The 22,337-nt window shown below is 35.2% G+C and overlaps 3 protein-coding genes across 12 annotated transcripts; 1 reads left to right on the forward strand and 2 right to left on the reverse strand.

The window, feature by feature from the left end:
* Positions 1-1,862: 1,862 nt before the first annotated feature.
* Positions 1,863-13,430, forward strand: LOC108196424 (pentatricopeptide repeat-containing protein At3g62890). Of its 10 annotated transcripts, none has more exons than XM_064081056.1 (11): positions 1,863-4,360; positions 4,587-4,660; positions 4,744-4,803; positions 4,879-4,968; positions 5,740-5,828; positions 5,906-6,010; positions 6,092-6,177; positions 6,855-6,939; positions 7,779-8,049; positions 8,286-12,425; positions 12,589-13,430. In XM_064081056.1, exon 1 carries the CDS (start codon positions 1,974-1,976, stop codon positions 4,329-4,331), a length of 2,358 nt encoding a protein of 785 aa, XP_063937126.1. In that variant the 5' UTR covers positions 1,863-1,973; the 3' UTR covers positions 4,332-4,360; positions 4,587-4,660; positions 4,744-4,803; positions 4,879-4,968; positions 5,740-5,828; positions 5,906-6,010; positions 6,092-6,177; positions 6,855-6,939; positions 7,779-8,049; positions 8,286-12,425; positions 12,589-13,430. The 10 variants fall into 10 exon arrangements, with proteins under 10 accessions (XP_063937126.1, XP_063937127.1, XP_063937128.1 ...); XM_064081057.1 differs by having other exon boundaries at positions 8,547-12,425; XM_064081058.1 differs by having other exon boundaries at positions 11,295-12,425.
* LOC108196425 (CBL-interacting serine/threonine-protein kinase 1) lies at positions 9,903-13,094 on the reverse strand. Its single transcript, XM_017363705.2, has 12 exons — positions 12,897-13,094; positions 12,631-12,693; positions 12,461-12,532; positions 12,232-12,339; positions 12,075-12,155; positions 11,807-11,986; positions 11,493-11,702; positions 11,279-11,383; positions 11,067-11,183; positions 10,864-10,926; positions 10,687-10,761; positions 9,903-10,609 (listed from the first exon to the last, which is right to left on the reverse strand). Exons 1-12 carry the CDS (start codon positions 13,092-13,094, stop codon positions 10,565-10,567), a joined length of 1,317 nt encoding a protein of 438 aa, XP_017219194.1. The 3' UTR covers positions 9,903-10,564.
* A 3,216-nt stretch (positions 13,431-16,646) lies between the features above and the next one.
* Positions 16,647-20,408, reverse strand: LOC108195210 (CBL-interacting serine/threonine-protein kinase 1). Its single transcript, XM_017362163.2, is given in 13 exon segments — positions 16,647-16,950; positions 17,028-17,102; positions 17,209-17,271; positions 17,508-17,624; positions 17,712-17,816; positions 17,902-18,111; positions 18,218-18,242; positions 18,244-18,383; positions 18,468-18,548; positions 18,636-18,743; positions 18,855-18,926; positions 19,701-19,763; positions 20,051-20,408. Coding segments are annotated over 13 exon segments (1,326 nt in total). The 5' UTR covers positions 20,249-20,408; the 3' UTR covers positions 16,647-16,881.
* Between the last annotated feature and the right edge of the window lie 1,929 nt (positions 20,409-22,337).

The following is a 22,337-nucleotide window of genomic DNA, read 5'->3' on the forward strand; positions in this document are numbered from 1 at the left end:
CCCGGGACAACAGAGGATAAACCCACCACTGGGCTATCCAATCGTGCTCTATTGTTTGTGTGTTTAATTGTCTCGGTTTGTGCGATGTGTCTCGCTTTGTGCAATGCGTTGGTTGTGTTGAAAATGAATTTTACTGAAGATTTGAAAATCTCGCATTAAAAACATTTTCGACAGGTTTATAGCTGGTGTCTACGAGTAGATAGTTGTGATGCGTTTGGAACGGTAATCAAAATCAAATCAGAATTTGAAACTACCATCATATTTTTGGAAAAAGTGTATATCAGAAACAGAAAGTATTTTTGATAAGTCTGTCTTTTCTCAAATATCAAAAATAAAAGCTGTCTTTTTTAGTTTTGAATATATTTGAAGAAAATTTTAGAACTACCTTTTTCAAAATATTAAAATCAAATTAGAATTTGAAAATATCATCATAATTTTGAAAAAGCTGTATATAAAAACAGAAAGTATTTTTTGATACGCCGGTCTTTTCTCAAATCAATCCCTATAAATTGAGGTCAGACATCATAAAATTTAACACACAATTTTTTTGAGTTTATTTGTCTTCACCATCTAATACAATGAGTTACAATATGTTAGATATTTGAAATGGCGAAAGAGATGATTGGCTGATAAAAGTAAGAGTTTGCCGGATGTGGGAGTCGGCGAATTCAAACACGGGAGAACAATATAGTCTTTGACATGATATTGATGGATGAAATTTCAGTAAATTAACTATCAGTAATATATGTTTGTTCCTTATTTTTTTTATAATATTTGTTTTGTTCATCGAACATGTTTGTTGTTAATTTTTATATGGTTTACTTTGTATACAAGAAAATATTATTCATGCAACGCTTCCACAATATCTGTTTGCTCGGTTAAAACACCTTTTAAGTGAAGACTCTTTATACAGTATGAAGAAAATAAAGGTTGTTGCAAGCAAGTCTAGTTAATTAGTTATAGACCGCTTTCATCTCAATATCTTTTAAACTTTGATACACTCATGTTCTTGCAAAATTTACTGTCTATTTTATTGACCAATCGATGTATATTGCTAGATGTCATCGATTAAAAGAGAGCGGCATGCTTTTTATATGCGGGGGTAATGTATATGTTTAAAAAATAGTGTTTTGAAAAGTTAATAAAATGTCAGTGAAGAGCAAGATTACTTTTCAAAAAAGACCATAACTAAAATTAAGATTTGTTTTGCTTTATATCATTAATTACATGCAGAAATTTATTTTTATTTGTTCACTCATGAATTATAGACCAATTTTGTAATTTAAAATATTAATATTGGTATTGCATCAAGATACTTATAATATAAAATTTATTTATTCTACAAATATTAATTTTGAGTTATTAATATAATTTTTATTTTTATAGGCTGCCGCAACGCGCGGCTTCTCAACTAGTTATACTAAAAATTAAAGAGTTAGTGTCCAAATTATACTAAAAAATCAGATTTTATTTAAAGTCCGAATTAAGTTAAAATCAAATATATAATATATAATCTAATAATATACAATAAAATCACAATCAAATACTCCCTCCGTCCCATTTAATTCTATATGTTTCTTTTTCACTGCTCGACACGCACTTCAATGCTCTTGTAAAAGATAGTTCTATAACTTATTTTTAAAATTTTCTTTTTCTGAATAAAAATATAACATTCAAACTTTTATTCAGAAAAAAAAAATCTTAAAAATAAGTTATAAAAATATACTTTACATGAACATTAAAGTCCGTGTCGCGTCACCGTCTGTATACAACTCAGGGGGACGGAGAGAGTACATTTTATTGAAATGACCGGTTAAATACACTGATCAATATTTCTTTTTGTGCAAACAAAAATCTGGCAAATGTTAAACTTTACTACGTTTTCGAAAAAACAAGAAGTTCTAATAAAATCTCAAACTCCCGCAACTTCAATATCATCTGTACTTGCACACTATTCTTAAACTCGCACACATATGAATCTGCCAAAGCAAAGTGTTGCAAGAACCATTAAATCGACAATAAATCTAGAAATCTTGAACACCCTTCTGCTTAAATGTCAAAATTACAGTCAATTCAATCAAATACTCTCTCAAATGATCACCACTGCTTATATAAAAGACACATATGCTGCAAGTAAGCTTCTAAAGTTCTCTACTTTATCATCCTTTATTCATATTGATTATTCTTGCTGGATTTTCAATTGTGTTCAGAACCCAAATGGGTTTATTTATAATACCATGATGAGGGCTTGTTTGAATAAGAATTGTGCTAAAGGTGCTGTCTTTTTCTATAGAATGATGTTGTTGAACAATGAGGGTGCTGATAATTATACTTACCCAATTCTTGTGCAAGCTATGGGGTCTAGAGGGTATGTGTTTGAGGGGAGACAAGTGCATAATCATGTTGTGAAGGTTGGGTTTGAGGTTGATGTTTATGTCAAGAATACTTTGATTAGTATGTATGTTGGTTGTGGCAGAGTAAGGGATGCAAGGAAGGTGTTTGATGGGAGTGGTGTTCGAGACTTGGTGTCGTGGAATTCGATGTTGGCGGGGTATGTTATGATGGGAGATGTGAATGAGGCTAAGGTTATGTATGATTCGATGCCTGAAAGGAATGTGATTGCTTCGAATTCGATGATTGTTTTGTTAGGTCGGTGTGGGAGATTGAGTGAGGCTCGTCGGTTGTTTGACGAGGTTGGTGCGAAGGATCTGGTTTCGTGGACTGCTTTGATTTCGTGTTATGAGCAGAGTGGGATGTATGAAGAGGCGTTGACTATGTTTGCCGAAATGAATTGTTGTGGGATTGGAATGGACGAGGTTGTGTTGGTGAGTGTACTTTCTGCATGCACACATTTGTCTATTGTCAAGACAGGAGAGATGATTCATAGATTAAGCTTAAGAATTGGAATTGATTCTTATGTTAACCTTCAAAATGCTTTAATTCACATGTATTCGACATGTGGGAATATATTGGCTGCGGAAAATTTATTTAAAGTGAGCTGCCAGTTGGATCAAATATCATGGAACTCTATGATCTCTGGTTACTTGAAATGTGGCAAAAGTGACAAGGCCAGAGAGTTATTCGACTCTATGACAGAGAAAGATATTGTAACATGGAGCGCAATGATATCCGGTTATGCCCAACTTGGTCTCTTTGCTGAAACATTAACATTGTTTCAAATGATGCTTCATCAAGAAGTGAGGCCGGATGAAGTCACATTTGTTAGTGTGATCTCAGCTTGCACCCACCTAGCTGCCCTTTCACAAGGAAAATGGGTACATGCCTACATAAGGAAGAATGGTTTCAAGATCAATGCTCTTCTTGGCACAACCCTCGTAGACATGTACATGAAATGTGGGTGTGTAAAGAATGCACAGGAAGTTTTTCTTGGTATGGAGGAGAAGGGCGTGTCATCTTGGAATGCACTAATTCTTGGGCTTGCAATGAATGGTGTTGTAGAAAAGTCACTTGAAACGTTTTCAGTTATGAAGAAATGTGGCGTAGAGCCTAATGAGATAACATTTGTGTCTGTTCTTAGTGCTTGTCGCCATATGGGTTTAGTCGAGGAGGGTCGCAGCCATTTTGAAAGCATGATTCAGAAACATGGAATTGCACCTAACATTAAACATTATGGATGTATGGTTGATCTACTTGGGCGTGCTGGATTGCTAAAAGAAGCAGAGGAGCTAATTGAAAGCATGCCTATGGTTCCTGAAGTTGCTACTTGGGGTGCACTGCTTGGTGCTTGTAAAAAACATGGTGATAATGAAATGGGAGAGAGGATAGGAAGGAAGCTTATTGAACTTCAACCTGATCATGATGGGTTTCATGTCTTATTATCTAATATATATGCATCAAAAGGTAATTGGCATGATGTTGGAGAAATTAGAGGGATGATGACGCAGAACAGCGTGGTTAAAACTCCAGGTTGCAGTGCAATTGAGGCAACTGGTGTTGTTCATGAATTCCTAGCAGGTGATAGGGCGCATCCTAGGATTCATGAGATAGAGGAGATGCTGACCGAAATGTCTAAAAGATTGAAAGTAATGGGTTACTCACCAGATACAAATGAGGTCTCATATGATGTTGATGAGGAGGACAAGGAAACTGCTCTTTTTAGACATAGTGAGAAACTTGCAATCGCCTTTGGTCTCATAGCTATTAGTCCTCCAGAATCTATTAGAATAGTCAAGAACTTGCGGATCTGTACTGATTGTCACGAGGCAGCAAAACTTGTTTCTATGGCTTTTAATCGTGAAATCATAATAAGGGACCGACATCGTTTTCACCACTTTAAGGATGGTAGTTGTTCCTGCAAGGAGTATTGGTAACAGTCCAACATGCAGCGACTCCAAGAAAAGTTAGTTTCTCGAGCAGTGCCAGTCTCTATGTGTTTTCGGAATCTTTTGAATTATTTTTATATTCATATTAATCTTGCCAAGGTGAACTTGTTGTATGCAATATATGTGCTTGCGATTTAATCACTTAACATATCCCGGTCCCTTATCAAGCATTTCTTGTGAACTTTCCTCTCCGAGGACCCACCCTGATGCATTACTGCTTACCTGATATTATCTTTGTTTCAGGAAAAACAACCTTCTGAGAGAATCGAAGTTTCTAAGGAACAGGCCTTGATATGTTTTCTGAAAATAAATTTTAGGTTAGCGAAATTTTATTTGCTTCATTATTTGATCTATGACAGTTTGCTTTATGATTCTTTTACCAATGTATTTACTATACCAGGTTGAAATCATCAACAATTTACCAGATACATCTTTTGTCAAGGCATTTTGTTGTTTGAAGGTGAGGCGCTTTGCGTGAGACTATAAATCAGGAACACAGTAGTTTCTTTATTTACTTAATTAATGTAAATTTCAGGCTTCATCTGCCTATTAGCGGGCTGACGAATAGCGGGAGAGCTTACAAAGAATTTATGGAATATCTTATCCAGATCAAAAACGTTTCAAGGCAACTCTGTTGGACATTTTATCCTAAATTCTTTAAATTATTTGCTACTCTTTATTAAGATGTCGTTCAAGTTTGGGTGTAGTGTAATTCATACCTTTATGTATATATATGCATGTGTTTTGTGGATTTATATTGAGATTTTGTAGTAATAATCGAATTGTTATAATGTTTTATTGTCATAGATAGATTGAGTGTACAAATTCTTATTAGTTCGCTTGTTATCCTCGAGTGTCTTAGTTTTTCTAGGCAAGCACCTCAATGTCGTCATCTATCTTAGCACCTTAACAACCTTGTTGACATCTTCTGTTTAATAGTTAGATTCTCTAATAGTGTTGTGTCCTACTAACAATATCAAATTTTGCTTCTTTGATTGTAAATGTAATTTCATTTTGTTAGGTAACTAAAGTTATATTGTTACTAGTATAATTTTGAAAACCTATTTTACTGATTCTACTACAATAAGTCATTTTTGATGATTTAGATGGATGTATATAGCTAGTCTATAGCAGCAGAAACATCATTGATTGAACATGAAGGATATATCAAAACCTTACAGTTTTAGGAATTCGTTGGTCCAATATGGAACAATGCTTCTCCTCCTCTCCTTTCATATTTAATTCTCATGCTTGATATTGTGACTCCGATATATTTCTACCATGAACAGTGCTTCTCTTCCTCTACTGTTATCATTAATTCTCATCCTTACCGTATATTTTATTAAGATGTTTGAGATTGTAACTCCATATGCTTGTTATGGTAAAACTTTTGCAGGCTTTCTTTGCTCAGTTCGAAGAAGCAAAGAAATATGATCACAGAGAGCTGGGAAAGAAGCAAGAATTTTTCACTTTCCACAAACTTAGGTAGGATTGCTAATAAATTCAGATTGCATATCATACAGTGTAAAAAATATTTCTAAGATATACTTGCATTCTGGAAGAATTTTAGCCCAGGAAGCCGTATCATTCTTCCTCATGGTCGCCAAATTTGCCTCAAGTTGCTGGAGTTTTTAAGGTCTCAGTACTGGAAGAGAGGCTACAAAGAAGTCAGTTTATATTTCATGTTATCATGCAGATTGCTACTTTTTCAGTTTGAAATTGATGTCTATGTACTTGGTTCTTGACAGGTTTCGACTCCTATTATGTGGAAATGCAGCTCTGGGAAACCTCTGGTCATGCCGCAAACTACAAGGAGAACATGTTTGCACTTGAGGTTAGATATAGTTACAACTTTCACATGATTTGCATTTTCAAACCATACAGATGAGGTGATTGCTTGATGCTTATATTTTGCCATGTTGTGATTATGTTGTGCAAATATTGTAATTTGAAAATGAAGCTAGATGGAGACCATGTTAATTGTGTGAGTAGAATTTGTGTATTCCGAGTTTTCCATGTTGAGTTTTTATATAATTTTATCCATGTTTTCCTCTGATTGAATCGTCATGGAAACCAGAGTTAGCATACTAAACTAACTCAGTGACGGTGCTTTCATTGTTAAACCATATGTTAAATTTTGGGTTAAGTTTCCTTTGTATATCTTTCAGGGAAAGAGTTGGGGAGGTATTGCCATATATGTTACCAGAGTTTTCATGATTTGATCGTACCTTCTAGTTATTTGTAGTAATTGTGTACATTTAGCCCAATTGGTCCCTCAAGCTAGACAGTTAACTTGGTATAGCTGATCAGAATGTCTGTGGTGGGATTTATGCTTTTAAGATATGTCTATAGAATGTTCGTGGACATAATCGCTATTACAGATGTTAGATGTTTACCTATCACTTTCTTGGATGGACAAAACACACACTTTGAAATACATTGATATTTCAGTGTTTCGTTGTGCATAATGGTTTTAACTTTAAGATTGGATGATGGATATGCATGCTGCAGGTTGAGGGGCAACAGTTTGCGCTAAAACCAATGAATTGCCCAGGACACTGTCTCATTTTTGACTCTAAAGTACGTTCATACAGGGGTGAGATTTCTTTCCCATATCACTTATTCTTGCAATTACGTTTGGCTTTCTGTTTGTAAATAACGACATCTTGCCAATATATATTGCAACCTGGATGCCTTGTAGTAGAGTGAAGATGAAGAGAGACACAAAACAATATTTGCAAGATGTCAAATATTTGCCATATTTCCCATATTTCCCATATTTGCATGACCAAGACTTTACTAATAATTCCCTCTCTCCCAATCCATGGCGAGTGCAATTGATAATATAAATAGATAGATAGCCTTGGTGGGAAAAGATATTCATTATCATGGATTTGATCTTAATCTCCAATCTAATATCTATAGAGTGATTTTGATCCCAATAATTATGGGTGTTGTCTGTCATCTTCCAAACTTTTTTCTTCCAGATTTATACCAAGGATATTACTTGGAAACTATAACGGTCTTACCAATGAACACATTTTGAATTCTTTTCCTGTTTAATTCTCATGTAATCATATCTGTTGCCACATGCCTTTACTAATTTTGATATCTAGAGGGTGGTTGTGCTCGACTCATATCACTGATGTATGTTAAATTGTAGACTGGATCTATTATCGCCATCCTCGACCCCTGATCCATAAAATCTGCTCACTCGATACTCTGTATTTAGGGACTAGGAATCTGCACCCATTAATTTAAAATGGAGTGCATGAGATTATATATTGAGAAATTACTAATTCCATACAATAGTTACTAGTCTGGAATAAAAATACCCTTGTGATTGAGTTACCTTTCATGAACGGTATCATTCTTAAATTGTCCACTTCATGGACTTCATTGAAGATTCCTTGACTCTTTTTCTGCACACTGCAGAACTTCCTCTTCGTATTGCCGATTTCGGCGTTCTTCATTGGAATGAGCTCAGCGGAGCGCTTACGGGATTAACTCGTGTTGTATTCACGCGTATGTATAGAAAGCTTTGCGATGGTTGCAAAGTTGATGTTGAGGAGCTTGTTGGGTGCCTATTACTACTACAGCTCTGGGCATGGGAGAGATTGCCTACTCCTGCTCCTGCCCGTAACAGTTTTCCTCTAGTTAATGATGCTTTCTAGGGTGAGCAGCTTCCTGGACCACATGAAGTGAGGTACATAATATATTTAGTTTTACCGTATGTTCTAATTTTTCTTCAAATTGTAAACCTTCTTGCAAAGTAACTGATATGTTTTCATCAAAAACGCCACTTAAAATAAAAGTAACCCTAGCTAAAGTAGCGTTTTGCACTCAAAACACAACTTAAAGTAACTATTTGAACCCAAAACACCATTTTAAGTAGCGTTTTTAACTTTAAAAAAATAATAAAAAATTTGACGGGCATTTCAGACACAACACCACCAACTGGAGCAACAAACCCAGAAGAACCAATATCCATGATCTCAGTCAAAATAGTATTTCCAATTTCTCCATCCTCCAAAACATCAAATTGGTTTGAAGTGCATATCGCAGGGGCAGAAGCAGTCACAGGGGGAGGGGGAGGGGCATGTACCGGGGTAGCATCGGGGGGGGGGGGGGGGGGCACGGGGTCAGGCTCGACCTCACAACCCATGAATTCATTGGACTTGCTTTTTCCTTTGTTTTTTCCAGGGGCTTTCTTGTTGGCAGGGGGCTTAACATAAGTAGGGTTCTTCTCACACTTGGAGTCATAATGACCAAAAGCTTTGCAAAATGAACACGATTATGGAACTGAGCTGTATTCAATCCCAACCTTCACCTTAGTAATCTCACCCGAGTCATCATCAATAACAGGCACCCAGACAGCTTTAGGATAAGAACACTCATATTGAATTTCCACTAAAACCCCAGCATACTTAATTGGGTTAAAAGTGGTCGTCTGCTTGTCTGAAGAGATGGGGATGACAACAACGCGAGCTATGTAACCAAGTCCGGCTTTGGTCCAATAAGAGTAGGGAACATCAACAAGTTTAATCCATGTAGAAACCTTTTTGATAACATTTTTCTGGAATGAAGCCCCATCAGTCCAAGGGGCTAGAGAGGCGCAACACCCCTTCCCTTACCTTAAAATTCTCTTTCAAGGACTCAATAGTACTGGGTCTCACAAGACCAAATTCATTAGTGTTACGACCATATTTAGAGCTTTGGAACTGAACAAATTCTTGCATAGATTAACCATGAGCAGTTAAGAATGTACCAATGTCAATCATGATGTGCTGATGGGTTATCGCCTGGGAGCGCGCTTGTAAATCAACACCAAGCACAGGAGGCACAGCTCAGGCGCTGGTATTGGAGGCCATGTTTACAGACTCAGTAGAGGCGGACGCTGCCTGAGTGCTTGCAAAGAGCGCCGTCACAGGCATTTGGGCGGCGTTGTCAAAAGAGGAATGATTTTGAGCTTCGTTGGCCAAAGCAATAGCAAGAGCCAAGCTGTTGCCACCACTAGAGGCAAGAGGAAGAACATCCATTACTGTTGCATCAAGGTCCGGCGGGTTGGGGTCAGGCGGCGCCGGAGCAGTTGGGGCGTGAGCCATGGGCACTCACAGATTTGGGAAAAGAGGAAAATAGAATGGTACTATGGTAGAGGGGGGGGGGGGGGGGTGAGGGGAAATGTTTGGACTGGGTGGTGAGAGTGGACTCGTGTCGGGCGGCGGCGGTCCAAGGCGATCAAGGGGCGGCTGGGTTGAAAAGATTGGGCGGGAAAAGAAAAAACCTAGAGAGAAGGAGGATCATCTCTCTAGAAAAAAGGCCATCGCTATCTATGATGTGGCGTTTTATATAAACACAACTTAAAGTTGCATCTTCAAATTATATTTAGGATCATTTTAATAGAATGTGATATTTGGGTCATTATTTGTTACAATTATGACAAACAGGGCCAACTCCCCAATATCAGCTACAAAATTTATGCTTTTATAATTTGACGTTTCGTTGATTTGGAATCACAATCATTATAAATTGAGCAAACTCTTTTGACAAAATGAAATGTAAACACACAAGGCAAATTCTCTTCTTGCAACACTTGTCAAGATTGAAAAATACAACACTTAATTGTATTGTGGGTCCTGGTCCTTGGCAGTTGATAGCCAAGGACCTTTTAACTGGCATGCTAGTTCTTGATCATTGGATGAATATCCAGTGATTATAACAAAATTTTAATATGTCAACCTTTTTAACCGCTGGACAAGTAAAATGACCCCGTCCAGCGGTTAAAAAGCGTTGGACGAGACTCCGTCCATCGGTTAAAAACCGTTGGCCATATTAAGAAAAATGTTTGTAATTCTGGCTGTTGGATATTCATCCAACGACTAGAAACCACCATTTATAAGGTTCTCGCAATCGACTGGCAGAAACTAACATGCCATTTAAAAGGTCCTCGTAATCGACTGGCAGGGACCATGAACTTGTATTGTTCTGAATCCCTCTACTTCAGATTTAAACCTTTTCCAGATGTCTTCACTTTTCATTTCTCATTCGTAATCAGAAACACGTCCTTTGTATATTCTCTAGAACTACAAGTCCAGATTGTCTTAAACCAAATCTCTTCTGCAAAATGTTGTAAAAACCAGCTCTTTACAAGTTGGAGCTAAGGGTCTAATGTCCTGTATATATACCAGGCCTGGCCATTAAAATTCTCTGTGCGGAAGCTCTTAGCTTCTTATGACGCCTAGATCGCACTCTAACTTTTCACACAACTGCACAGAAGATATCCCAATGTCAGTATATGGTATAATATCGCACTTAAAAGCTAGGAAAAGCAAGAGAGACTTACCTTTCTGTACATTACAGCATCTCCACAAGTTTTTCGTACTTCGACTATGTACAAGGATGGGCTAATGTCAAACACCTAGTGCAATTGCAATGCAGTATGAGTTATTATGAGATACTAATAATAGGTTAGCTGCTAAGGAACATTAAAATGCACTTTGTAATGGAGTCTAAAGCTAACCTCTGCTTCCACTGAGAGACTAACCGGGCTTTTATGATCTTTATGCAAGCGAACCATTTTGAGCTAAGCATAATGACAAGATTAGATCACAATCAGTTTAATCGCTTGACAGTCGACTTAAGATTCAATAAAAAAATAGTTTGAAGAAGGAATTCATCGCGAAGAAACAGAAAAGATCAGTACTAGGCGGATCCTCAACTAACCTTTCCACTACTCTTCTTGACTTTAAACCCCATCTGTGTAACTATGTCCTCAATCCGCTCGATCAGTTCTTTTGGAGAATGGTTAGATGTAAACCTGATTTTCCTCTCAGAAACATCCTGAAGCATGAAAAGAAAGGATTGTATGATCTTGCGACTTTGAAATCTTAGTATCGCACTTTTTAGTAAATAGTTAACTTAGCAGTGGTTCTAACCTCTTTCTCAAATAAGCCCGAAAGATCCAGGCCTGAGGACATGCCAATTAGCTGGAAAGCATTGATAAGAGCATGCGAAGCTAGATCTTTTTCGGCTGAGGGCGACTGCACCATTGAAAAAGCATCTCTTTAGAGTTGGTAAAACTTAATTTCAGATTGTGAAGGTTGATTTATTTTTTCTCTGCTGAGACTAGAGTATCCAATTGTGGATTACCTTATGAATCGTCGAAACTTCAACAGCCATGCATGTATCTTCTTCATCCTCATCGTGATTTGCAGGAGTATAGTTCCGCTTAAACCATTGATCATCCTTAATTTCAGACATTGTTATTCGAGTACGAGGTTCTGGATCAAGAATCCTTCTTATCAAGTTTCTAGCTCCCGCGGACAGTCTCTTGGGAATATGCACATCCCCTTTGAAAATCTGAAATCCACCAAGGAAATTTACTTGGATGTTTTATATTAGTTAGCGTATGGAGAAATTTCACAAGAGGTTCATCCAAGGTAAACATCGTAGTTGTTTTATACCTTCTGATATAGTACTGCAATGTTTCTGTCATCAAACGGTAGATACCCTGTGAGAATTACATATAACATGACGCCACAAGACCACGTATCAGATGCAGCACCGTCATAACCCTTGTTGTGCAGAACTTCTGGAGCAACGTAGTTGGGACTACCGCAGGTTGTGTGCAACAATCCGTCATCCTGAGGAGTAGATAAAAGCAAATGCCTAACTGAAGTATAACAATGTTACTAATATAATGTAGATGTAGCGTAAAATTAGATTGCATACTCTGATATGTTGAGGTAATGCACCAAGACCAAAATCAGATATCTTTATGTTTCCTTCTGCATCTACCAGGACATTCTCTAGCTGCATTACAAGATATTGCAAGAAGTTCTGAGCCTGTGATATTCTTTAAAGGGTTCAGCTATGTATAGGACAATACCTTGAGATCGCGGTGAAAAACACCTTTGTTATGGCAGTAGCTAATGCCGTCTACTAATTGTTGAAACATTTTCCTGCCTGCAGCCTCCGAGAGTCTCCCTTTGGTTTCCTAAAAATCAGGGGAAACCACAAGATTGTTGGATCTGATCACAGATGTAAACAAAGAGCACATGGAAAGTTGGAAACAGCCTGAAGGTAAGTCTGAAATTTATACATCGAAAAATGCTTACAATTTGCTCATACAATTCACCGCCATCCACATATTCCAGAACCATGTATACCTTGCTTTTGCTTGCGATCACCTGCTCATTCATTACAAATCAAGTAAGATTGTTAATACAGTATATTCACTTGCTAGGGGTAGGGAAGAAAACATCATCAGGATCATAGAGTAAAAAACCTCGTGTAACCGGACCACGTTAGGATGTCTCAGGAGCTTCAGAGTGCAAATTTCCCTCTTTATCTGCAAATTTTAAACAGGGCACACAAATTAGTACACTTTGTTCAGTTATCCCACCTGAAACTTCCGCGCTGAATATGCCAGAGCCCCCAATTTATCCCTAACGTTCAGACGTGTTAGGAGTTATCCCACATCGCTCAGAACAGACAATATCATACTATTACAGAGTTATGACTCATTTAGCAGACCCGAGAAGATGTACTAACCTGATCAGTGATCCTGCAATCAACAATCCGGGTCTTCTCCAAGATCTTGACAGCAAACGACTGGCCCGAATCAAGACTCATAGCAAACTTCACTTTTCCGAAATTCCCCTCTCCAAGAGTCCTCCCCAGCTGATACTTCCCCACTTGCATTCTCTTTTTCTGCTCATTCCCCTTCTCCTTCCATGCAAATAGCACCATGATGATCACTTCTCTTTGTTTATTGCTCTGTGGCTAGCTTCTGCATATATAATGGAAGTGGGCTTGTTCAATAAATGATGAAATGTATCTGCATGTGATGATATCTACAGGTGTTACATATGGTCTACATGAAACTAGATTATAGATGTGTCTTGGTTTAAGACAGAAATATAACCACAGATGTGGGAAGAATAATTAATAATCCTCTGTTTAACTGTTGTTTCTCTGTTGTAAAAGGTTTCTCATCTTTCATAATTAGTCGGTTACACCATATGACAATATTGATGATTTGTGTAATGAATCAGAAACTGATTTAAGTGAAGTTAGTTTGAAGTATTTTTATTTTATTTTACTTAACTTTTTTAACCTTTTTTAATAATTATTGTCCATAAATCATAAAGTATTCATAGATCAATTTTATTTTTAATATTATATTTTCAATCACTCATTGGTAAGTCAAAATTATCCTAACTGACATTTAAAATTTCGAGATTATCACATTAACTGTCATTAAGTCACGTTAAATTATAAGTTACGAGTTTAAATTTAGCCAAATTGGATGTATTTTAGCTAATTACACTGTATAATGTGATTACAATAATTACATGCAGGTAATGGAGATAATCAATCATGTAATGTTGGATTAAGATTTTTTGACTGTAGAGTGGTGCAAGTTGTTAAGTTGATAATGATAAGCAAATTGTTGAAAAGACGAGCCTTAGAAAATGATATGCAGAAAATGGGGATTAGTGGTCGCAGCAATATGAGGCGTGACTTATCAGTTTTATTTAATTCGCATAAAAGCGACTTAGACCATCTCCAACCCATGACACCATTTTGGTGTGAAAAACATACCAATTTGGTGTGAAAACTACACCAAATCAAAATTTCACTCCAACCTATCAACACCATATCCTACACCAAAAAGAATCTTTTACACATTAAATGGAATATTCTCTCCTTTTAAGTTATTTATATCAATATTGAATTTGTACTTAAATTTTAACATGTTCAATAAACAAGGATTTAAGTTTAATGACTGACCATGGCTAAAGATTTAAGTTTAATGACTGAGCCATTTCAACTTCAGTATTATCAAACTGAAAAAGCCAGAATATGGGAAAAAAGGAATGCAGATGAATATTTGAAAAAGTTTGGAGGTTCCCTGGATGATTTTCCAGAAAACTAGTTATTATCATGCTGCTGTTTCTTCAGATGGTGTACTGCATATTCATTTTAGATGCATAGGCAGGTCACGTAATCATGGTTTCATGCAAAAGTAATGCAAACTTTTTAGTTTTATTTAATTTATATTTTAATTATTGTTTATTTTATTTTTAATCAAATCTATTTAAAAAAACATATTTTTTATATAAGAATATAAATTTATTGATATTTGGAAATAAATAAAAATCTTGAGTAAAATAGTAAAAAAAGAAAATTTAAAACAACTATGATTAAAGAATAAATAATATAAAATAAAACAACTTTAATGGGAAATAGATGGAATAATTTTGTTTTCATTAACATATGTGAGGGTATAGTAGGTATTTTGGAAAACTCCAAATTTGGTGTAAAAGTTGCACCAAATCAATATTTGACACCAAATTTGGTGTCAACTTTACACCAAATTGGTGTTGGGTTGGAGTGAATTTGACACCAAATTTGACATCAAAATGATGTTTTGGTGTTGGGTTGGAGTTGCACTTAACACAGTGATGGCAAAGTTGTGATCCATTTTTAGTCAAATTTAGGTGAATATTAATTTCTCGTCTGCTCAAAATATCGCTGGCCTTCAAGATCAAGTAGCTGAACAATTATTGTTTTGTTTATATTTGTATACCATGTCATAATTTATATACTCAGATATTTTTGTGATTTTTCAAATAAGAACTGGTGTGCTACCGATATTTTATTTAAATTATTAATAGTTTATTACTGTTGCAAACATAATTCCTTTTTTAACTTGTGATTTTAATTCTTATTATTCCTTGTCTAATATTCCTGTTTTGTATTATTTGTTCATTTTGAAATTTAACGGCCTCACTAAAATATATCAAATCGGATAATTTTTAAATAAATTAGTGGTGCTTGGCTAAAAAATCAGTATGAACACAAGGATTTATTTTTGATAAAAATTTTATTTTCAATTTTACTTGCTCACTTCTCGATTTAAGCCGTTAAATTAAATATAGACTCGAATAATTGTTGAACCATAATGATGTCTTATTGGGGCTTGTCTGTCGCCCTCAGACAGTCAGACCTCAGTCACAAACTCCTTCTGGCATCCACAACTCTGGTGGTTTCATTTACGTCCTAAATTAACTGTCCAGTTTGACTTTTTGGTGGTCAATTTAACCCAACTTTGATTGCAAATTAAAAATTATTTTTTTACAATTTTATAAAACTGAAAAATAGGTTTTAAAATAGATTTGATAGTCTTTTCAATGATATATTTTTCATAATTTTATTTCATTATTTAGTATATATAGTTTTCGGTCAAAGTCGAGTCAAATTGACCATGAAAAAATCAAACAAGACAGTTAATTTGGGACGGAGGGAGTAACATATAGATGGAGTCAAAAGCCCATTTTCATGTTATCATGCATGGGACCTCAACCCCCAATACAGAGTGTATCAGATAGTGAATTTGGAAAACAAATTCGTATTATTTTGATAACTATTATCAGTGTTGTAAAAAGCGGGAATCGGACTTAATCGGTGAAGTTACGGAACAAGGATTAATCGGGGATTAATTGAATTGATCGGAGATTAATCGGATTGATCGGTGATTAATCGGAGATTTAATCAGTTCGGCGAGCTACGGAACAGGGATTAATCGGTGATTAATCGTGATTAATCACCGACTTTTAGAACAGAGACTATTATTAATATAACCGACAATTTCTTACTCTTATTATTTTTTTAAAGATATAATAACCAACTGTCTGTTGACAAATGAATTAACTTCAACCACTTATGCAAAATCAGGCCTACAAAATGGCCATGCATGTCCCAAGATCCTTTTAAAATGTGAAAAATGTGGCAAAGGCCAAAAAGAAGCTTTTTCTTGCATATTAAAGCTGGTTTGGCTGAATATTGTGTGGCAAAGTCCAAAAATAAGCTTTTTCTTGCATATTAAGGGCCTGTTTGGGAGTACTATTAAAAATTGCTGTACTGTCAGAAAAAATGCTGGTAAAATAAGTGTTGTTGTAAAATTCAGATAACTGTTTGGTAATTTTTTTATATTTACTTATTTTGAGTTATAATATAAAAAAAATGTTTTTGGTGAGATTTTATAATGAAATCTATAACAGCATTCTGCAAAAGCTGAAAAGCAGTTTTTTCCAAAAGTATGGGAGGACCTGCTTTTTCTAACAACGGCTTTTCAGCCAAAAACTGCTGTCCAGGAAATCTGCTTTTTGATTTACCAAACAGTTTTTCACCTGCTTTTCAGTAAAAAGCTGCTTGCTGTCTGCAACAGCAACCCCAAACAGTACCTAAAGCTAGTTTGGAACAACTTCACATTGATTTTTAGTGGAAAAAAGAGTCTGGAAGATAAAAATTCTAGAATAAAACAATTTTCCGCTAGATAACATTATAGCACCCTTGTATTATCAAAATCTTGATGTTAAGTCGTACAATAATTTCTTCGCTAATAATATGTCTTGACATTCGTATACGAGGATTCGACCCTCTAAAATATGAATTGTTATGTACAAGTAAAGCTAAAGAATCTTAAGCAAACTAATGTGTCCTATGTTTGTACCAAACTACCAAGCTACAATCAAAATTCTGTGACCAGAAGCTCTTGGCTTCTTGGGACTCCTAGATCATGCGATAACTTTTCACATAACTGCACAAAAGATTTACCCAATGTCAGTAAAACAGTGAAAAATTTGCCCTGAGGGTGAAGTAGAGCAAGAGGTTTACCTGTCTGTAGACTTTTGCATCTCCACAAGTTCTTCTCACTTCAACTAGGTACAAGGATGGGCTTATGTCAAACACCTAATACAGTTGCAGAGGAGTGTGAGTTCGAATAAGAATCATTTCGCGAAAATTTGAGCTGCTGAGTAAATTTAAAATAAATGTGGAGTTTGAGTTTAAGGCCAACCTCTGCTGCAACTGAAAGACTAACTGGACTGTTGTGATCTTTATGCAAATGCACCACTTTCAGCTAACCACATTGTCATAAATTAAGCGATAATTAGTTAATTTTCGGGTATTTGAGTTGATATTTAATAAGCAAGATATAGTTTACTACATGTTGTTTGTGTTGAAAAATGTTCGTTGTAGCATAAGATCTTGTTGGGGTGTTTTGGAAACTTAACATGGTATCAGAGCTCGGTTTAGGAGGAGACTCGGGTCAGAAAGAAAACAAATGATCAGCAAGTAGCCTGATAATTAACTAACCTGTCCACTTCTCTTCCGGATTAAAAAACCCATTTGTGTAACAATGTCCTCAATCCCCTCCATCAATTCTTTTGGAGAATGATGAGATGTAAATCTGATGGTCCTCTCAGAAACATCCTGGTGGACAACAATGAATTTTATTTAGGCTCTGACCATACAAAGTTCTGGTAGTAATTTAAGTCCAGCAGTGGTTGAGGTTCTTACCTCTTTCTCGAAGAAGCCTGAAAGATCCAGGCTTGAGGCCATGCTAATTAGACGAAAAGCATTTATAAAAGTGGAGGAATCTGCATCTTTCTCTGCTAAGGATGACTACACCAATAAAATAGTGGTTAAAATAAGTTAAAGAATATGAAGGTAACTTATAATCTGCTGAGAGTTTCCAACTGTGAATTACCTCATGTATCGTGAAAGCTTCATCATTGATGCATATACCTTCTTTATCTTGAACAGGATAAACAGGAGTATATCTTCTTCTAAACCACTGATCTTGTTTGATTTCATCTATAGTTATTCGAGTACGGGGATTTGGATCAAGAATCCTTCTTATCAAGTTTTTAGCTCCAGGGGACAGGCCCTTGGGAAAATTTACAGTCCCCTTGAAAACCTGAAATTCAACGACATGAACACGTTACAGATTAAAATTAGAAGTACAGAGAACTTTCATATGAGGCTCATGCTAGGTAGACCATAAGATCAAAGTTCTTTTATACCTTCTGATATAGTACTGCAAGGTTGTAGGTACCCTGTGAGAATAACATATAAGATGACGCCACAAGACCACGTATCAGACGTGGCACCATCATAACCTCTGTTCTGGAGAACTTCTGGAGCAACGTAGTTTGGACTACCACACGTTGTATGCAATAGTCCGTCCTCCTGAGCAGCAGATAGAGTAAGCGTGTAGCTGGAGAAGCACAATAGTACTATAAATGTGAATGTACATGAAGTTAAATTTCATACTCTAAAATGTTGGGGTAATGCACTAAGACCAAAATCAGATATCTTAATGTTTCCGTCTGTATCAACAAGGACATTCTCTAGCTGCAATACAAGACAATTTACAAAACACGTAAGACCATCATGATGGAAGCTCTGGTATAAAGAGTTCAGGTATTCATCGGATGATACCTTGAGATCCCGGTGGATAACTCCTTCATTGTGGCAGTAGGTAACAGCATCTATTAATTGTTGAAACATTTTTCTGCCTGCAGCCTCAGAGAGTTTCCCTCTGGAAGCCTGAAAAGCAAGGGAAGACACAAGATATCGGGTTATAACTTATAAGTGAACAAACAGCACAAGAAACCAGCTTAAAGTTGAGTCCAAACTTCTTATTCAAAAAACACTTACAATCCTCTCAAACAATTCACCACCATTTACATATTCAAGGACCATGTATATTTTGGTTTTGCTCGCGATCACCTGCATTGCACATATAGAACATGAAGTACATTTAGTATAATTATAGGCTAAAAATTATCAACTTATCTTCCTTAAGAGTACTTCTATATTTACATTCTGCAGTCGGCTATACAGATCATCGTATTTTTAATTAGCATAATGATTTAATAATGATATACGAAAATGAGGACAAGGCATTAGGGTCCTACTGCTCCATTGCCAGATTTGGATTTATACCATGGAGCTGGATATCTGCAGTTTTTCAAGCTGATTTTGCATTCACAGGTGTCGATGGCCCTACCAGAACATGCATTATACTAAACTCAACCATTTGCTTAACTGGAATTTATTTTTCTGAGCCTACATCTTCATTATAAGAACAATGCTGCAATGCAAACCAAATGCTGTGAATATTATAAAGGGGTCTAGCTGGAGTTTTGCTAATTGGATAAGTTAGCAGATTCTGCAACAATTCTTAAAACAGAGAATGCAGATTAACTGAATCTCCAGACTAATCATATAGTCTTTCCTCAGTTGAAGCTATTCTGTTTAAAATATACTAAACAATAGTCTAATATAAAACTAAAAACTTGATTGAGTGTTAATAACAAAGACTCAATGATGAAGCAATCATATATCATATCATATAAATTATAGAGGTTACACGTTTAAGGTCGTATGACCTGTCTAACTGAAAATCTGCAGAAATTTATGGTATATTCTTATAATAACAGATTATCTGAAGGAATATTAAGATTAAAATATACAGTAGACAAGGCCAGAGAGGAAACAAACCTCGTGTAACCGGACCACGTTAGGATGTCTGAGCAGCTTTAATGTGCCAATTTCCCTCTTTATCTGCATAATCCAAACATAGTTCAATCAGTAACTTTATCCAGTTGTCCAGGTTTTCTCCAGAAACCTCAAGTGTTCACCGGATCAAGTGATAGCGGATATGATGAGTTCTGATACCATGTAACCGAGCCTTCTTAAAAAGACCTCAACCAATTTGTTATGAAAAACCATTAATATTTTTCCTTTAGTACCATCACTATCCTTAAAATTCACCAAGAAAATCTAAAATCCTCCGAAAAATCAAGCAAGATCATAACAAAAACTTAAAAAAAAGGCAGAGATGGAAGAACCTGATCAGTGATCCTCTGATCAACAATCCTGGCCTTCTCCAAGATCTTGACAGCAAACGACTGGCCCGAATCAAGATTCTTGGCATACTTCACTTTTCCGAAATTTCCCTCTCCAAGAGTCCTTCCCAGTTCATACCTCCCTACTTGCATTTCCTTTTTCAGCTCATTCTCCTTCTTCTTCCAGGCAAATAACACCATGATCACTTCTCTTTTCGAATGAAAATGTTTGCAGCAAATAATGGTCTATAGCCTAATCATATGTATGTTTCTCTCAAGCTAGCTGTTTCATGATTTATAAGGAGTGGCCTCTTCATTGATGAGTATACAACATGTGTTTACACAAAAGAAACGCAACATATATATATGCATGGACCTTAGGATTCTTGATACAGGTGTTAATATAGTATATACTTGTATAAAAAGGAAATTTTCTCATCATTGGAAATTATATAAATAGAATATTTAGTTTTATTTGGTATGTGATCATATTTTTTGTTTGAAGTTAGTAAAATCATGGTTGAAAATGAAATAAACATCAGTTATATATGAATGTTATATAGCCCAAATTTTGTGTCAATTTTTTTCTCACGAGGGACAAGTGAATAGTTCATTTTAATTAATTGGTCTCATTATTATTTTTATTATGAGCGGAACAATCAAACTTTACGAACTTGTTTTTGAGAATTAGTGGTTAACTGTTAGCGGTTAGAAGTTAGCGGATTGAATTAGATGTTTTGACTAGGTGATTGAATAAGATGTTTTGGCTAGCGGATTGAATTAGTAATTTCTTGTAAAACTGTTTCGTAAATAGCTATTTTATTAGGTTTTTATGACGCACACTAAAATCTTTAATTCAAAAAACTCCTTTTTAAACTTCTCAAAGTAGTTTTTTGAACTCAAACCCATGTTTCAATCCGCTAACTATAACACACTAACAATAGCGAATTGAAATGGTCAAACCTCTTAACCCGCTCAAACATCTAATTTTACCCCAAATTTCTAACTTTCAAAGTCATAGCATTTTTGTATTACATACCCAAACCCGCTCAAACATCTAATTTTACCCCAAATTTCTAACTTTCAAAATCATAGCATTTTTGTATTACATACCCAAACAATCACTTTTTAATTAGATCTGTATATAAAAAAATAAAAATCTGCCGACCTATTATATGTTAAATTGTTACATCTTACATGAAATACACAAATTACATGAGGCTTGGAGATAAGTTAAAAATACGAGATGTTTATGCGTCGAAAGTAACCGACTTTTTCTACTAAAACTATATTTTTTTTATATAAAAAAGCCGACTTGTTGCTCATTTCTCACTTAAACTGCACGTCTTCCAAAATCAATATAAGTATGCAGAATGATAAAAGTAGAAGTACACGTAAACATTGCTTTAAATCTGCCCAGCAAGTCAACCCAATTTTTTATGAACGGATTCGACTGTAATCAATAATAAAGTCACTTTAACGATATATTAAATACTCTCACTTCTTCAAATAATTAACGTTCTTAAAATTAATATTTTAAAAAATTTTAAATTGAAATAGAAATTTAATATTTTTATTCAGAAATATAATAATTAAAAATAAAAAATCTGAATATACGGTCTAACATTCTTAAAAACGTGTATCAGGTTCCTACGTAAAAAAAACTTAATTTTAAGAAAGAAGAATTACTATATTAAACTTGTTTTTCTTATTATAATTTACAATAAGTAGAAGAAAATATGAACAGAGATAATTCTTACTTCGTAAAAAAATTAAGAAAATGGCTAAAATAGGTATTTGAAATTACTTAAATTTATATTTAACTTTATTAAAATTTGTGTTAATATGTGGTGTATTTAAAATTATTAAATTTTGTGTTAAAATGTGGGGAATTTAAAGTTAATTAAATTTAAACACCATTAGAATCATATGTTAATATATTATTATTGCATACTCCCGCCGTCCCCTTCAATTGTTTACATCGGTGATGGATTCGACACACATGATAAATCTTCATGAAATACAGTTTAATGAATTATCTTAAACTTTAAAAATGTGTATTTAAGGAAGTTAGCACAATCGTGCTGGATACAATTTCTTAAAATTAATTTACTAATATTATCTGCCAAAAATTACTCTCTCTAGCTAGTTTTTTATTCTTTTTCCATTTGAGATGATGCCGGAACTGTTCATAACATGAGACAAATTACTAATTTACGCATAATTTTTAGGACCAAATATAGTCAAGAGTGATCTTGTTAGATTCGTATTTATGAGTACTTTAATACGG

This window comes from Daucus carota, chromosome 7, assembly GCF_001625215.2.
Source record: "Daucus carota subsp. sativus chromosome 7, DH1 v3.0, whole genome shotgun sequence".
In the NCBI taxonomy this organism is placed as follows: Eukaryota; Viridiplantae; Streptophyta; class Magnoliopsida; order Apiales; family Apiaceae; genus Daucus; species Daucus carota.

Bases quoted from the DNA above. Each gene is read 5' to 3' on its own strand.
- LOC108196424 (XM_064081060.1), top strand. From the start codon at position 1,974: ATGAATCTGCCAAAGCAAAGTGTTGCAAGAACCATTAAATCGACAATA.
- LOC108196425 (XM_017363705.2), bottom strand. From the start codon at position 13,094: ATGGTGCTATTTGCATGGAAGGAGAAGGGGAATGAGCAGAAAAAGAGA. The intron at 12,694-12,896 runs GTTAGTACATCT...TAAAATTTGCAG, and splicing joins ATTGCAGGATCACTGATCAG to ATAAAGAGGGAAATTTGCAC. The intron at 12,156-12,231 runs GTATTGTCCTAT...CTTGTAATGCAG, and splicing joins TTTTTCACCGCGATCTCAAG to CTAGAGAATGTCCTGGTAGA.